Raw genomic sequence first — 17082 nt, forward strand, 5'->3', positions numbered from 1 at the left:
TAATCTGCCCGAGGATTCCAACAGGCCCCTCAGGCGTGATGATCTTTGTGGGCTATACTCGGCCTTGTCTTAGGACGGTAAGTTGGTGGTTGGAGACATCCCTCTAGTGGTGTGGGGGCTGTGCTTTGGCAAAGTGGGTGGGGTTATATCCTGCCTGTTTGGCCCTGTCCGGGGGTTTCATCGGATGGGGCCACAGTGTCTCCTGATCCCTCCTGTCTCAGCCTCCAGTATTTATGCTGCAGTAGTTTATGTGTCGGGGGGCTATGGTCAGTCTGTTACATCTGGAGTATTTCTCTTGTCTTATCCGGTGTCCTGTGTGAATTTAAATATGCTCTCTCTATTTCTCTCTTTCTCTCTTTCTTTCTTTCTCTCGGAGGACCTGAGCCCTAGGACCATGCCTCAGGACTACCTGGCATGATGACTCCTTGCTGTCCCCAGTCCACCTGGCCATGCTGCTGCTCCAGTTTCAACTGTTCTGCCTGCGGCTATGGAACCCTGACCTGTTCACCGGACGTGCTTGTTGCACCCTCGACAACTACTATGATTATTATTATTTGACCATGCTGGTCATTTATGAACATTTTAACATCTTGACCATGTTCTGTTATAATATCCACCCGGCACAGTCAGAAGAGGACTGGCCACCCCTCATAGCCTGGTTCCTCTCTAGGTTTCTTCCTAGGTTTTTGGCCTTTCTAGGGAGTTTTTCCTAGGGAGTTTTTCCTAGCCACCGTGCTTCTTTCACATGCATTGCTTGCTGTTTGGGGTTTTAGGCTGGGTTTCTGTACAGCACTTTGAGATATCAGCTGATGTACGAAGGGCTATATAAATACATTTGATTTGATTTGATTTTAACCAACTTGGCCTCCAAATATACCTCACTGTCAAACGCTCCCTAAAACACTTCAGCGAGCAGGCCTTTCAAATCGACCTGGCCCGAGTAACCTGGAAGGATATTGACCTCATCCCGTCAGTAGAGGATGCCTGGTTATTCTTTAAAAGTGCCTTCCTCACCATCTTAAATAAGCATGCCCCATTCAAAAAATGTAGAACCAGGAACAGATATAGCCCTTGGTTCTCTCCAGACCTGACTGCCCTTGACCAGCACAAAAACATCCTGTGGCGTTCTGCATTATGCAACTTTTCAGGGACGTTAGGAACAAATATACACAGGCAGGAAAGCTAAGGCTAGCTATTTCAAGCAGAAATTTGCATCCTGTAGCACAAACTCAAAAATGTTCTGAGACACTGTAAAGTCCATGGAGAATAAGAGCACCTCCTCCCAGCGGCCCACTGCACTGAGGCTAGGAAACACTGTTACCACCGATAAATCCACTATAACTGAGAATTTAAATAAGCATTTTTCCACGGCTGGCCATGCTTTCCACCTGGCTACCCCTACCCCGGTCAACAGCCCTGCGCTCTGCAAAGCAACTCGCCCAAACCTCCACCACTTCTCCTTCACCCAAATCCAGATAGCTAATGTTCTGAAAGAGCTGCAAAATCTGGACCCCAACAAATCAGCCGGGCTAGACAATCTGGACCATCTCGTTCTAAAATGATCTGCCGAAATTGTTGCAACCCCTATTACTAGCCTGTTCAACCTCTCTTTCGTATCGTCTGAGATTCCCATAGATAGAAAAGCTGCCGCGGTCATCCCCCTCTTCAAAGGGGGTGACACTCTAGACCCAAACTGCTACAGACCTATATCTATTCTACCCTGCCTTTCTAAGGTCTTCGAAAGCCAAGTTTACAAACAGATTACCGACCATTTTGAATCCCACCGTAACTTCTCCGCTGTGCAATCTGATTTCAGAGCTGGTCATGGGTGCACCTCAGCCACGCTCAAGGTCCTAAAGGATATCATAACCGCCATCGATAAGAGACATTATTGTGCAGCCGTATTCATCGACCTGGCCAACGCTTTCGACTCTGTCAATCACCACTTTCTTATCGGCAGACTCAACAGCCTTGGTTTCTCAAATGATTGCCTCGCCTGGTTCACCAACTACACTTCTCTGATAGAGTTCAGTTTGTCAAATCAGAGGGCCTGTTGTCCGGACCTCAGGAAGTTTCTATGGGGGTGCCACAGGGTTCAATTCTCAGGCCGACTCTTTTCTCTGTATATTCTCAATGATGTCGATTTTGCTGCTGGTGATTCTCTGATCCACCTCTACGCAGACGACACCATTCTGTATACCTCTGGCCCTTCTTCGGACACTTTGTTAACTGACCTCCAGATGAGATTCAATGCCATACAACTCTCCTTCCGTGGCCTCCAACTGCTCTTAAATGCAAGTAAATCTAAATTCATGCTCTTCAACCAATTGCTGCCCGCCCGTCCAGCATTACTACTCTGGACGGTTCTGACTTAGAATATGTGGACAACTACAAATACCTCGGTGTCTGGTTAGACTGTAAATTCTCCTTCCAGACTCACATTAAGCATCTCCAATCCAAAATGTAATCTAGAATCGGCTTCCTATTCCGCAACAAAGCATCCTTCACTCATGCTGCCAAACATACCCTCGTAAAACTGACAATCCTACCGATCCTTGACTTCGGCGATGTCATTTACAAAATAGCCTCCAACACTCTACTCAACAAATTGGATGCAGTCTACCACAGTGCCATCTGTTTTGTCACCAAAGCCCCATATACTACTCACCACTGCGACCTGTACGCTCTCGTTGGCTGGCCCTCGCTTCATACTTGTCGCCAAACCCACTGGCTCCAGGTCATCTACAAGCCTCTGCTAGGTAAAGCCCCACCTTATCTCAGCTCACTGGTCACCCCCATTCTTCCTTCGGCCACCTCTCCTTCCAGTTCTCTGCTGCCAAAGACTGGAATGAACTGCAAAAATCACACCCGTTTCACGCAATGACTGGAACGAACTGCAAAAATCACACCCGTTGCACGCACTCCAGCAGGTATATCTCACTGGTCACCCCCAAAGCCAATTCTTCCTTCGGCCGCCTCTCCTTCCAGTTCTCTGCTGCCAATGACTGGAACGAACTGCAAAAATCACTAAATCTCGAGACTCTTACCTCCCTCACTAGCTTTATTAAGCACCAGCTGTCAGAGCACCTCACAGATCACTGCACCTGTACATAGCTCATCTGTAAATAGCCCATCCAATCTACCTCATCCCCAAACTGTATTTATATATTTATCTTGCTCCTTTGCAGCCCAGTATCTTTACTTGCACATTCATCTTCTGCACATTCTACAATTCCAGTGTTTAATTGCTATATTGTTATTACTTCACCACCACGGCCTATTTATTGCCTTACCTCTCTTATCCTACCTCATTTGCACATGCTGTATATAGATCTTTCTACTGTATTATTGATTGAATGTTTGTTTATTCCATGTGTAACTCTGTGTTGTTGTATGTGTTGAACTGCTTTGCTTTATCTTGGCCAGGCTGCAGTTGCAAATGAGAACTTGTTCTCAACTAGCCTACCTGGTTAAATAAAGGTGAAATAAAAAAACAGATTCATAGGACCATCACCATTGCTAAAATAGCATCTCTGGTCCCTTTGTTAAGAAATTATTCCGCATTTATAAAAAGAGTTATGTGATATTAGAATACTTTTGTTGTTGGAGCTAACAACGTACTTGGCCGTGTGGAGGTTCCTGGCCAGGTAGATAACAGCCATGATGGAGTTAGCCATGACCGTCATGGCATAGGCCAGACACCAAAACACATGATTGTATTTGATGTGAGGGATGTTCTCGAAACCATTGATTTAGACATTTGCGTTTGAATGTAGCACTGTAAGAGATTAGGACTGACTGCTGGTAAGCCATGGTCCAGGGATATAGGAGGGTCCGTGGGCATGCGCCCCTGGGTAGTTTTCTTTTGTAAAAGCAGCTGTTAATTGGTCATTGGAATCCTGGGAGAGTTAGGTCTATGACAGAGATGGAATTAAAATAAAATACAAATCTCAAGACAGGTGAAATGAGGATGCTTTGAACATTGAATTAACTTGACTACTTGATTTGAAGTCTAAAAGCATCATCATAGATTGCTTAATATAATCTGGTAAATGTTTTCCCCTTTAAAATCTTAAGCTAACAAGAGGTATGTTTTTTGCCCTTTTCTTTAACAAGGGTAGGGCATAACCCCACATACCCCCTGAATTCAAGCCCTGGTTATAGGATGTCTATGGTGAAGTCATCATGCAGGGGTTGGCTGACATACAGGTATCTATATGGTAGTTTCTCTAGCCAAGAGGGATGGACACTCACCTGGGCGTCAACAGGTCACACAGGTCAACCCTGGTACTAAAAGATATATTATAGTAGAATGCATCCCCCTAACAACTACCCCGGGCTTCCCATCCGAGCCTGGTTTCCTCTCTAGGGTGTTTTTTCCTTCTAGGGTGTTTTTCCTTCTAGGTTGTTTTTCATCTATAGATTATTTTCCTCTCTAGGGTGTTTTTCCTTCTAGGGTTTTTCTCCTCTCTAGAGTGTAGGGTGTTTTTCCTTCTAGGGTGTTTTTCCTTCTAGGGTGTTTCTCCTCTTTAGAGTGTAGGTTGTTTTTCCTTCTAGGGTGTTTTTCCTTCTAGGGTGTTTTTCCTGGTTCTACTGCTTCTAATTCTGCTTGCTAAGCACTTTGTGAAACTGAGATGTATTAGGGGCTTTATACATCGATCCGATTTTTATTTGGGTTTTATCCAGACTTTTATTATGACTTTTTCTGTATGGCTTTAAAGGCATATCGCCAAAATAATATAAATATTTCATTTTGAAGAAAAACAATTTAAGTGAAGCAACAGTTTTCACTATGGCAGATACAGTATATCTTACACAGCATATCAAACAAAAACAAGTCAAATAGCACTTCATGTTGATTGCACCGGCGCTACAGCTCTCTGTGCTCCTCTTTTACTAAGCAGCTTCTTGGCCGATTCCTTAAACTCCTCTGTCTTCAGAACATATATGATGGGGTTGAGCATGGGCGGCAGCACCGAGGTCAGAGAGAGGTTGATGATCCGGGCGTTGGTTGGTATGATTGGGTGAAGGAGGAAGGTGAAATTAATAGGCAGGTAGAATATGGCTACGAGTATCAGGTGTGAGGTACACGTCTTCACGGCTCTGACTCTGAGAGAGGGAGAAAGAGACAGCGGGAGAGAGAGTAGAGAGAGAGAGAAGGACAGAGAGGGAGAGACAGAACGAGAGAGGGAGAGAGGAAACGACATAGGAGAGACAGGGAAAGAGAAGGGGAGAGAGGGAGAGGGAGAGACAGGGAAAGAGAAGGAGAAAGGACAGAGAGGGAGAGAGAGAAGAGAGAGGAAAAGACAGTGTAGGAGGGAGAGAGGAGGAGAGAGGGAGAGAGGAGAGACAGGGAAAAGAAGGAGAAAGGACAGAGAGGGAGAGACAGAAAGAGAGAGAAGGAGAGAGAGGAAAAGACAGTGTAGGAGAGAGAGGGAGAGAGGTGGAGAGACAGGGAAAGAGGAGCAGAGACAGGGAGAGAGGGTGAGAAAGTGGGTGTGTGTGAGAGAGGAGAGAATAAAGGATGAAAGTGTCAGTACAGTAAGTCATCATCTATCCAGTTCAATGACATTCTCAATATTTCCCAGCATGTATCACTCTAACAAAATACACCATACAATTGAAGTCTGAAGTTTACATACACTTAGGTTGGAGTCATTAAAACTCTTTTTTAAACCACTCCACACATTTCATGTTAACAAACTATAGTTTTGGCAAGTCGGTTAGGACATCTACTTTGTGCATGACACAAGTAATTTTTCCAAAAATTGTTTACAGACAGATTATTTAATTTATAATTCACTGTATCACAATTCCAGTGGGTCAGAAGTTTACATACACTAAGCTGACTGTAGCCGTCATATCGCTCAGGAAGGAGATGCGTTCTGTCTCCTGGAGATGAACTTAAGTTGGTACGAAAAGTGCAAATCATTCCCAGAACAACAGCAAAGGACCGTGTGAAGATGCTGGAGGAAACAGGTACAAAAGTATCTATATCTACAGTAAAACGAGTCCTATATCAACATAACCTGAAAGGCCACTCAGCAAGGAAGAAGCCACTACTCCAAAACGGCCATAAAAAAGCCAGACTACAGTTTGCAACTGCACATGGGGACAAAGATCATACTTTTTGGAGAAATGTCCTCTGGTCTGATGAAACAAAAATGGAACTGTTTGGCCATAATGACCATTGTTATGTTTCGAGGAAAAAAGGGGAGGCTTGCAAGCCGAAGAACACCGTCCCAAAAGTGAAGCACGGTGGTGGCAGCATCATGTTGTGGGGGTGCTTTGCTGCAGGAGGGACTGATGCACTTTACAAAATAGAAGGCATCATGAGGAAAATTATGTGGATATATTGAAGCAACATCTCAAGACATCAGTCAGGAAGTTAAAGCTTGGTCGCAAATAGGTCTTCCAAATGGACAATGACCCCAAGCATACTTCCAAAGTTGTGGTAAAATGGCTTAAGGACACCAAAGTCAAGGTATTGGAGTGGCCATCACAAAGCCTGACCTCAATCTCATAGAACATTTGTGGGCAGAACTGAATAAGCATGTGCGAGCAAGGAGGCCTACAAACCTGACTCAGTTACACCAGCTCTGTCAGGAGGAATAGGCCAAAATTCACCCAACTTATTGTGGGAAGCTTCTGGAATGCTACCCAAAACGTTTGACCCAAGTTAAACAATTTAAAGGCAATGCTACCAAATACTAATTGAGTATATGTAAACCTCTGACCCAGTGGGAAGGTGATGAAATAAATAAAAGCTAAAATAAATCCTTCTCTCTACTATTATTCTGACATTTCACATTCTTAAAATAAAGTGGTAATCCTAACTGACCTGCGACAGGGAATTTTTACTAGGATTAAATGTCAGGAATTGTGAAAAACTGAGTTTAAATGTATTTGGCTGAGGTGTATTTAAACTTCCGACTTCAACTATATATACAAAGGTATGTGGACACACCTTCAAATTAGTGGATTTGGCTATTTCAGCCACACCTATTGCTGACAGGTGCATAAAATCGCACACACAGCCATTCAATCTCCATAGACAAGCATTGGCAATAGAATGGCCTTAATGAAGTGATCAGTGACTTTCAACGTCATAGGATGGTATCTTTCCAACAAGTCAGTTCATAAAATGTCTGCCCTGCTAGAGCTGCCCCGGTCAACTATAAGTGCTATTATTCTGAAGTGGAAATGACTAGGAGCAACAACGGCTCAGCCGCGAAGTGGTAGGCAACATAAGCTCACAGAACGGGACCACAGAGTGCTAAAGCATGTAGCACGTAGACGATTTGTCTGTCCTCGGTTGTAACACTCACTACAGAGTTTCAAACTGGCCGAGCAACCATACACAAGCCGAAGATCACCGTGCACAATGCCAAGTGTCGGCTGGAGTGGTGTAAAGCTCGCCGACACTGGACTCTGGAGCAGTGGAAACACGTTCTCTGGAGTGATGAATCACGCTTCACCATCTGGAAGTCCGATGGACGAATCTGGGTTTGGTGGATGCCAGGAGAACGCTACCTGCCCCAATACATAGTGCCACCTGTAAAGTTTGGTGGAGGAGGAATAATGGTCTGGGGCTGTTTTTCATGGTATGAGCGAGGCCTCTTAGTTCCAGTGAAGGGAAATCTTAACGCTACAGCATACAATGGCATTCAAGACTCTGTGCTTCCAACTTTGTGGCAACAGTTTGGAGAAGGCCCTTTCCTGTTTCAGCATGACAATGCCCCAGTGCACAAAGCGAGGTCCATACAGAAATGGTTTGTCGAAATCAGTGTGGAAGAACTTGACTAGCTTGCACAGAACACTGACCTCAACCCGATCGAACACCTTTGGGATGAATTGGAACGCCGACTGCAAGCCAGGACTAATCGCCCAACATCAGTGGCCGACATCACTAATGCTCTTGTGGCTGAATGGAAGCAAGTCCCCACTAGATGTTCGTGGAATGCCTTCCCAGAAGAGTGGAGGTTGTTATAACAGCAAAGGGTGGACCAACTCCATACTCAGGATTGGTGAACCGTACGCGGCACGGTTGAGCTAATGTAGGCTAATGCGATTAGCATGAGGTTGTAAGAAAAAAAATGAATCCCAGGACATATACATATTTCAGAAAGGCAGAAAGCTTAAATTCTTGTTAATCTAACTGCACTGTCCAATTTACAGTAGCTATTACAGTGAAAGAATACCATGGTATTGTTTGAGGAGAGTGCACAGTTATGAACTTAGAAATGTATGAATAAACCAATTAGGCACATTTGGGCAGTCTTGATACAACGTTTTGAATAGATATGCACGATTTCACTGGATCACTCTAAAACTTTGAACATACAGTGCTGCCATCTAGTGGCAAAGTCTAAATTGCGCCTGGGTTTGAAAAATTAATTTAAGCCCTTTCTTTTGCATTTCAAAGATTATGGTTTTTCTTTATATTATCTTTTACCAGATCTAATGTGTTATATTCTCCTACATTCCTTTCACATTTCCACAAACTTCAAAGTGTTTCCTTTCAAATGGTAGGAAGAATATGCATATTCTTGCTTCAGGGCCTGAGCAACAGGCAGTTCGATTTGGGTATGTCATTTAAGGCAAAAAATTAAAAACGGGCTGATCCTTATTAATAACTATGATTTTGGAATGAGATGTCTGACGAGCAGGTGTCCACATACTTTTGGTCCTGTAGTGAATATCTGAGACAGCACAACAATCAGTATCAGAGCTATATGTTTAGGTATATAAACAAAATATCTGTCTAAATCTCTGACTCTGATCAGTATGACTTCTCACCTGTCCTGGGGCAGTGTGATGGTGAACAGGGCGTGTGTGATACAGATGTATGATGATATGATGAAGACCATGGGGAAATAGAGGACTATACAGGGGTTGAGATAAGACATCACTATGTTAGGGACCACATCAGAACAGGGGGCCGCCAGACGGAACAGGGGACCGTGGTCACAGAAGTAGCTGTTGATCACCAGAGACCTACAATACAATACATCTTCATTGTCCATATGTTACAGTGATCGACTGCTAATTTATTTTTCCAGCACCCGGTAACCGGTAACCTTTCGGCAACAGGTTCACCTCCTCAGCCACCTACCGACAGAAGGAGAGTCGGTTGATGAGGCACACAGCCAGCAACACCAGGAACACAGCAAACGCCCAGGCAGCACCCGTCAGCTGGAACATGGACCTGTAGGTCACCATCATATGGTACCTATATGGACAGTGGAAAAAAGCTCTTACCAAGGATTTTAGATGCAGTGTATTCATATATCAGGTTGAATTGTCAGTGAAAGCAGATACATTATTATCACACAAGGGGCAATTATGAAGGCCTTTTGAATTGTATTTTATTGAATTATTTGATTTGATGTACTATCTCATACCTGAGTGGGCAGCAGATGGCCACCAGTCTGTCGTAGGAGAGGATGGTGAGGTTGAAGGACTGCATGGTGAGGAAGAGGAAGATGAAGAAGAGGCTAGCGAGGCACTGGTTGTAGGAGATGAGCTGTCTGCTGAACAGGAACATATCCAGGAGCTTGGGGACCAGGGCAGTGCTCCCACACACGTCTGCGAAGGCCAGGTTGAACACAGCAATGTACTTGGGGCTGTAAGGTTAAGATCGTGACTTGATTATCTCCATGGGGAAATGTTTGTTTGTGCACTAGACACAGGACCTAGACAATTACAGAGAAAGTAAATATAATCAATCAGTAGACAAAAAGTGCAGATCCTCAATATCTGTCCACTGTCATCTGTAATGTGTAAGTTATCAACTATAGACCAGCCAGCTGGACCTAATGGTGGTTTTCATTCAGAATCAACTATAGACCATCCAGCTGGACCTAATGGTGGTTTTCATTCAGAATCAACTATAGACCAGCCAGCTGGACCTAATGGTGGTTTTCATTCAGAATCAACTATAGACCATCCAGCTGGACCTAACGGTGGTTTTCATTCAGAATCAACTATAGACCATCCAGCTGGACCTAATGGTGGTTTTCATTCAGAATCAACTATAGACCATCCAGCTGGACCTAATGGTAGTTTTCATTCAGAATCAACTATAGACCATCCAGCTGGACCTAATGGTAGTTTTCATTCAGAATCAACTATAGACCATCCAGCTGGACCTAATGGTAGTTTTCATTCAGAATCAACTATAGACCATCCAGCTGGACCTAATGGTGGTTTTCATTCAGAATCAACTATAGACCATCCAGCTGGACCTAATGGTGGTTTTCATTCAGAATCAACTATAGACCAGCCAGCTGGACCTAATGGTGGTTTTCATTCAGAATCAACTATAGACCAGCCAGCTGGACCTAATGGTGGTTTTCATTCAGAATCAACTATAGACCATCCAGCTGGACCTAATGGTGGTTTTCATTCAGAATCAACTATAGACCAGCCAGCTGGACCTAATGGTGGTTTTCATTCAGAATCAACTATAGACCATCCAGCTGGACCTAATGGTAGTTTTCATTCAGATGCCTTATTGAGAGGCAGGCCGGTAACCAGGAATACAGTTGAAATCCCGAGCTGATGGGGGGAATCTAAAAGGAGTGAACTAGCAGTCAGAGCCCCTGTGATGCTTCAGCTTGTGTTGTGTGTGTTGTGGTTCATCTGGTTGGGTTCTGGGACTGCAAAAATATAGTCCAATGAAGGTAGAATTATGCTGTATTATTACCACTGAGATAAAATCAAGTCAAAATCAAATCAAATGTATTTATAAAGCCCATCTTACATCAGCTGATATCTCAAAGTGCTGTACAGAAACCCAGCCTAAAACCCCAAACAGCAAGCAATGCAGGTGTAGAAGCACGGTGGCTAGGAAAAACTTTCTAGAAAGGCCAGAACCTAGGAAGAAACCTAGAGAGGAACCAGGCTCTGAGGGGTGGCCAGTCCTCTTCTGGCTGTGCCGAGTGGAAATTATAACAGAACATGGCCAAGATGTTCAAATGCTCATAGATGACCAGCAGGGTCAAATAATAATAATCACAGAGGTTGTAGAGGGTGCAACAGGTCACCACCTCAGGAGTAAATGTCAGTTGGCTTTTCATAGCCAAGCATTCAGAGTATCTCTATAAAGAGGACTGATTACCTGTGGAGACTGCTGTCCATGTAGATAACCATCATGACGAAGGTGTTGCCCACCTAGACCCAATACACACACACACACACCGATCACACACACACGAGATACCATGACCCAAAATGTAAATACAGGTAAATCTATTTGGCCGTTGACTATAGTCCCCCAGCTGAAATAATACTACACCATATTAGGATTTCTTAAGTTCAAAAAACATATATAAGTGTGCTTTCGATAGGAAAGTGAAACCTTTTCTAGCTTATCAAGTGGATCAACTAGCTGACGCTGGCGATACGTAACGACCTGGACCAGAGCTAGTAAGTAACAGCCTAGACTATAGCTAGTTACTAACACCCTGGACCAAAGCTAGTTACTAACAGACTGGACAAGAGCTAGTTAGTAACGCCCTGGACCAGAGCTAGTTACTAACATACTGGGTCAGGGCTAGATAGTAACGCCCTGGACCAGAGCGTGTTAGTAACAGCATGGACCAGAGCTAGTTAGTAACAGCATGGACCAGAGCTAGTTTGTAACAGCCTGGATCACAGCTAGTTTGTAACAGCCTGGACCAGAGCTAGTTTGTAACAGCATGGACCAGAGTTAGTTTGTAACAGCATGGACCAGAGGTCGTTTGTAACAGCCTGGATCACAGCTAGTTAGTAACAGCCTGGATCACAGCTAGTTAGTAACAGCATGGACCAGAGTTAGTTTGTAACAGCGTAGACCAGAGTTAGTTTGTAACAGCCTGGACCACAGCTAGTTAGTAACAGCCTGGACTACAGCGAGTTTGTAACAGCCTGGACCAGAGCTAGTTAGTAACAGCCTGGACCACAGCTAGTTAGTAACAGCCTGGACCACAGCTAGTTTGTAACAGCCTGGACCACAGCTAGTTAGTAACAGCCTGGATCACAGCTAGTTTGTAACAGCATGGACCAGAGTTAGTTTGTAACAGCATGGACCAGAGGTCGTTTGTAACAGCATGGACCAGAGTTAGTTTGTAACAGCATGGACCAGAGGTCGTTTGTAACAGCCTGGATCACAGCTAGTTAGTAACAGCATGGACCAGAGTTAGTTTGTAACAGCGTAGACCAGAGCTATGGACTGACCAGAGAGATGATGTATACGAAGCAGAGGAAGACGTAATAGTAGTTCATGTGGGGGATGTCGATGAAACCACTGATGAAGAAGTAAGGGGGTCGGATAAAGGTGTCAATGTTCCCTGTCTGGTTAGAGTCAGAGGTCAGGTAACTCATCCTGACTGGTGGTGTTATCAGTGATTCCTCCTGGCTCGAAATAATCTGTGGAAATATAAGATAAATACATCACTGTTTTTTAATTCACCTGTTGAGACATTGTAATGCGTGAAACATCATCAGTTCAAAGGTAAATATCCAAGTTCAATTGTCTATTTTTTATGTAATTATATATTTTTTTTAAATAAGAATAAAATTATTTTAACTGATAAAGTATAAAATAGAATCCATTTGACTTTTACCTCAGACACAGTTAAACAATTCTAATGAATAATCCAAGGAATAGCACTGTAAAGCTGATATTGGTTTCAGGTTCCCCCCATTAGAATAACACTTACCTGTTGAACCCACATACTGTATAGTCTAACATGGTACAACTACATACTGCAGAAACTAAGTCTTACCTGGTCTTACCACAGACTTGATCCAAATGTTTCTCTTCAGTAGTCTGGTGATGTGTGTTGGACTGAAGACCAATTTGTGGTGCTGGCTCTGAGTCCACCTCGACTGTTATACCTGCAGTCTCATGGTGAATCTGAAGTAGGGTGTCCCCTGTGGGCCACCGTACTTGTGTATGACATACCTAGATTGAGTGAAGTAGACATGTCAGAGATGAATACCCTTGCTGTTGTTGTTGTATGGTTGTCATAGGACACATCTCAATGCCCTTCTGGAACTACCAACCACACAGGCTGAGAAGAGAGAGGAGGGAGGCGATAGAAAGAGGAGGAAAGAGAGAGGAAGGAGGAGAGAGAAAGAGGAGAAAGCAGAGAGGAAAATAGGAGACAGCAGAGAGAAAGAGAGGAGAAAGGAGAGAGAAAGAGAGGAGAGAGAAAGAGAAGAGAGTTGACTATTCAGATCCCATCAGAGTTATATGTTTTGGTAATTGTAGTAATTTGAATTATTTAGCAGACACTCTCATCCAGTTGAGCTAATGAATTGAGCTAATGACAGTGGTGTAAAGTACTTAAGTGAAACTACTTTAAGGTGCTGCTTTTGAGGGTATCTGTACTATACTATTAATAATTTTTGGCTGCTTTTACTTTTACTTCACTACATTCCTTAATAAGAAGATTTTGTACTTTTTACTCTATACATTTTACTCCAGGATGACTACTAGATCTCTATTTATCTGTAGTATCATAGAGGATGATAACTAGACCTCTATCTGTAGTATCATAGAGGATGATAACTAGACCTCTATCTATCTGTAGTATCATAGAGGATGATAACTAGACCTCTATCAATCTGTAGTATCATAGAGGATGATAACTAGACCTCTATCTATCTGTAGTATCATAGAGGATGATAACTAGACCTCTATCTATCTGTAGTATCATAGAGGATGATAACTAGACCTCTATCTATCTGTAGTATCATAGAGGATGATAACAACACCTCTATCTATCTGTCGGCACATGAGTCTCCTACTGAGTACACAGTCAGTCTAATAAGATAACTTATGAGGACCGGCTTGTCCACATAGCTTAGAAACACTCTCTGCAGATAGAAGGAGAGAGAGAGCAACTCATGTGTAACCAATAGGCCAAACCCAGCTAACAACAAACGTTGCCACAACGTTAGCGAACGCTCACTTACCCATTTCATTACGTAATTAACCTGTTATGGCTAGGGGGCAGTATTTTCACGGCCGGATAAAAAACGTACCCAATTTAATCTGATTATTACTCCTGCCCAGAAACTAGAATATGCATATAATTATTAGCTTTGGATAGAAAACACTCCAAAGTTTTAAAACTGTTTGAATGGTGTCTGTGAGTATAACAGAACTCATTTGGCAGGCCAAAACCTGAGAAGATTCTGAACAGGAAGTACCCTGTCTGACCATTTCTTTGCCTTCTTGATTATCTCTATCCAATACAGGGGATCTCTGCTGTTACGTGACACTTCCTACGGCTCCCATAGGCTCTCAGAAGGCGGCAAAAAGCTGAATCGTGGCTTTGCAGGCTCTGGCTGAAAAACATTAGCGCGTTTGGATAGTGGCCAGTCACAGTACTGTGAGACTCAGGCTCGTGCACGAGGGCATCCCATGCTTTTATTTTCTCTCTCTTTTGTACGTAAACAGGGTTTCCCGGTCGGAATATTATCGCTTTTTTACGAGAAAAATGGCATAAAAATTGATTTTAAACAGCGGTTGACATGCTTCGAAGTACGGTAATGGAATATTTAGAAATGTTTTGTCACGAAATGCGTCGTGCGCGTGACCCTTATTTACACTTTGAATAGTGTCTTGAACGCACGAACAAAACGCCGCTATTTGGATATAACTATGGATTATTTGGGACCAAACCAACATTTGTTATTGAAGTAGCAGTCCTGGGAGTGCATTCTGACGAAGAACACCAAAGGTAATTACTGATGATTAACGTTCACAAAATACATAACAATTATTTTAAGAATTATAGGTACAGAACTCCTTTATGCAATCGCGGTGTCAGATTTTAAAATAGCTTTTCGGCGAAAGCACATTTTGCAATATTCTGAGTACATAGCCCGGCCATCACGGCTAGCGATTTTGACACCCACCAAGTTTGGCCCTCACCAAACTCAGAATTACTATTAGAAAAATTGGATTACCTTTGCTGTTCTTCGTCAGAATGCACTCCCAGGACTTCTACTTCATCAAAAAAATGTTGTTTTGGTTCCAAATAATCCATAGTTATATCCAAATACCTCCGTTTTGTTCATGTGTTCAGGTCACTATCCGAAGGGTGACGTGCGAGTCATTTCGTGACCAAAAAATTCAAAATATTCCTTTACCATACTTCGAAGCATGTCAAACGCTGTTTAAAATCATTTTTTATGCTATTTTTCTCGTAAAATAGCGATAATATTCCAACCGGGCGACGTTGTATTCATTCAAAGGCTGAAAGAAAAAAAAATAGAATTCTCACGAACGCGCATCTCCAGTGTCACTGTTCCCAGGCTGACCACTCACAAATTATCCTGCTGTTCTTAGCCCAGAGACAGCAGACACCCCATTACACTTTCTGGCGCCTTCTGAGAGCCAATGGAAGCCTTAGATGTCACGTTACAGCAGAGATGCTGTATTTTCGATAGAGATGCAACTGAAGGACAATAAATTGTCAGACAGGGCACTTCCTGTATGGAATATTCTCAGGTTTTGGCCTGCCATATGAGTTCTGTTATACTCACAGACACCATTCAAACAGTTTTACAAACTTTAGAGTGTTTTCTATCCAAATCTTCTAATTATATGCATATTCTCGTTTCTGGGCAAGAGTAGTAACCAGTTTAAATCGGGTATGTTTTTTATCCGGCCGTGCAAATACTGCCCCCTAGCCCCAACAGGTTAATGTCAAATAGAACTTACCCAGAACATGATATGAATATTCTAGAAAAGTATCTAGAAAAGTATAATGAGAATGTTTCAAAATACTTTTATAAAAAAATGACATTACACATCATGTCGTGTTACTGTTGCTGAGCCAATTAAGGCCCTGATTGTTGAACCACTGATCCATTCACTGGTCTTTTTCTGTTGACAAAGTTAGGGATACCCACACAGTGCTTTTAAGATAGTGTTTTCAACTTACATATTTGACACACATGATTACATTGTGCGTGTTCAATTAATCAGTCGTTGTTATTCAACATATTCTCATGTGCGATTATGAACTCACAATCTCTTGGTTTACGTTACTCCGATCTTCCTGCTACGCCACCACGTCCATTTAAGGTATCAATTATTCAGACTATTCTCTCATTATTTACTTATTTCAGAAAGAATAAGAAACCCCCACACTGCTCTTGATAGTATCACTGCTCTTTATTAAGCTTTATGTATCGGCTGTTTCAACTGTTACCATGTACCTGCAACAAAGATAGCTCAGATGTGTCTTTTAAATGACTATTTCTGCAAATGTTGGTGGGGCATATGAACCTGTTTTAATGATACTCCTGAATCTCTATGATCAATAAAATATTTTCTTGAGTGTACTTTTAACAGAGCTGGGATTTATTCAATGTGCATTCACCCTATTGCTTCCACCTATCAAGTTGTTTCAGAGTGCCTAGTGAGGAGGGGTTAGGGATTATTCTGGACAGGACCTAAATATACTGGCCTAATAACCACATGCCCTAGAGATATGCCTTATTGGGACAGTGGTTAGAGTGATCATTGGTGCTGGTGGCCTGGGTTTGAGACCCAGGCCAGCAATATATGTTAACGTCATTATTTGGCAGCAGTTACAACAGACTTTTCTGAGATAATTAAATGCAGTTTCTCATTTTACATTTGAGAACTTTACAGTCCAATATCAAACAACCACGAAGAGGTAGGCTCTCTCTCCCTCAGTTGTCTATGTACATCAACAACTAGCTAATGTTAGCCAGAGTGAGGTGAGCTCAACTCTAACGAGAAAACAGTAGATAAACACTTTTTCTGCTTCTAGTTGGCCCGTCAACATACCACTGATGAATGATAAACGATGGGGAGTAGTAGCCTGCTCACCCTCTGCAGCTTGCCTGCCAATGCATGCGTGTCCCAACCCACATTTTGACAACTGAATGTGAACTTGCCTGCCTGCTCATTTGATCAATGCCAAATTCATTTGATTGACAACTAGAGATATGCTAACTGTTGATAACATGACTAGAATAGCTAGCTAGCAAATTGATTCAAATTTCTTGCTAGTTAAGCAAATGACACCTGCATTTGTAGCTGTAGCCACC

The 17082-nt window shown here is 42.8% G+C and overlaps 1 protein-coding gene across 1 annotated transcript; it reads right to left on the bottom strand.

Moving 5' to 3' along the window:
• Window positions 1-4717: 4717 nt before the first annotated feature.
• Window positions 4718-12397, bottom strand: LOC106563643 (olfactory receptor 8G17). The gene is made up of 6 exons (XM_082957606.1): window positions 12220-12397; window positions 11123-11175; window positions 9405-9626; window positions 9116-9232; window positions 8800-8997; window positions 4718-5109 (listed from the first exon to the last, which is right to left on the bottom strand). The coding sequence occupies exons 1-6, from the start codon at window positions 12364-12366 to the stop codon at window positions 4851-4853; spliced, it is 996 nt and encodes a 331-aa protein (XP_082813732.1). The 5' UTR covers window positions 12367-12397; the 3' UTR covers window positions 4718-4850.
• Window positions 12398-17082: the final 4685 nt, after the last annotated feature.

The sequence above is a fragment of the Salmo salar genome, chromosome 11, assembly GCF_965601325.2.
Source record: "Salmo salar chromosome 11, fSalSal1, whole genome shotgun sequence".
Taxonomy (NCBI): Eukaryota; Metazoa; Chordata; class Actinopteri; order Salmoniformes; family Salmonidae; genus Salmo; species Salmo salar.

Excerpts from the sequence above, each read along its gene's own strand:
- LOC106563643 (XM_082957606.1), bottom strand. The coding sequence starts at position 12,366 with ATGAGTTACCTGACCTCTGACTCTAACCAGACAGGGAACATTGACACC. Across the intron at positions 9,627-11,122 it reads ATGGACAGCAGTCTCCACAG|CCCCAAGTACATTGCTGTGT; the intron begins GTAATCAGTCCT and ends TTAACCTTACAG. Across the intron at positions 9,233-9,404 it reads GCCATCTGCTGCCCACTCAG|GTACCATATGATGGTGACCT; the intron begins GTATGAGATAGT and ends CTGTCCATATAG.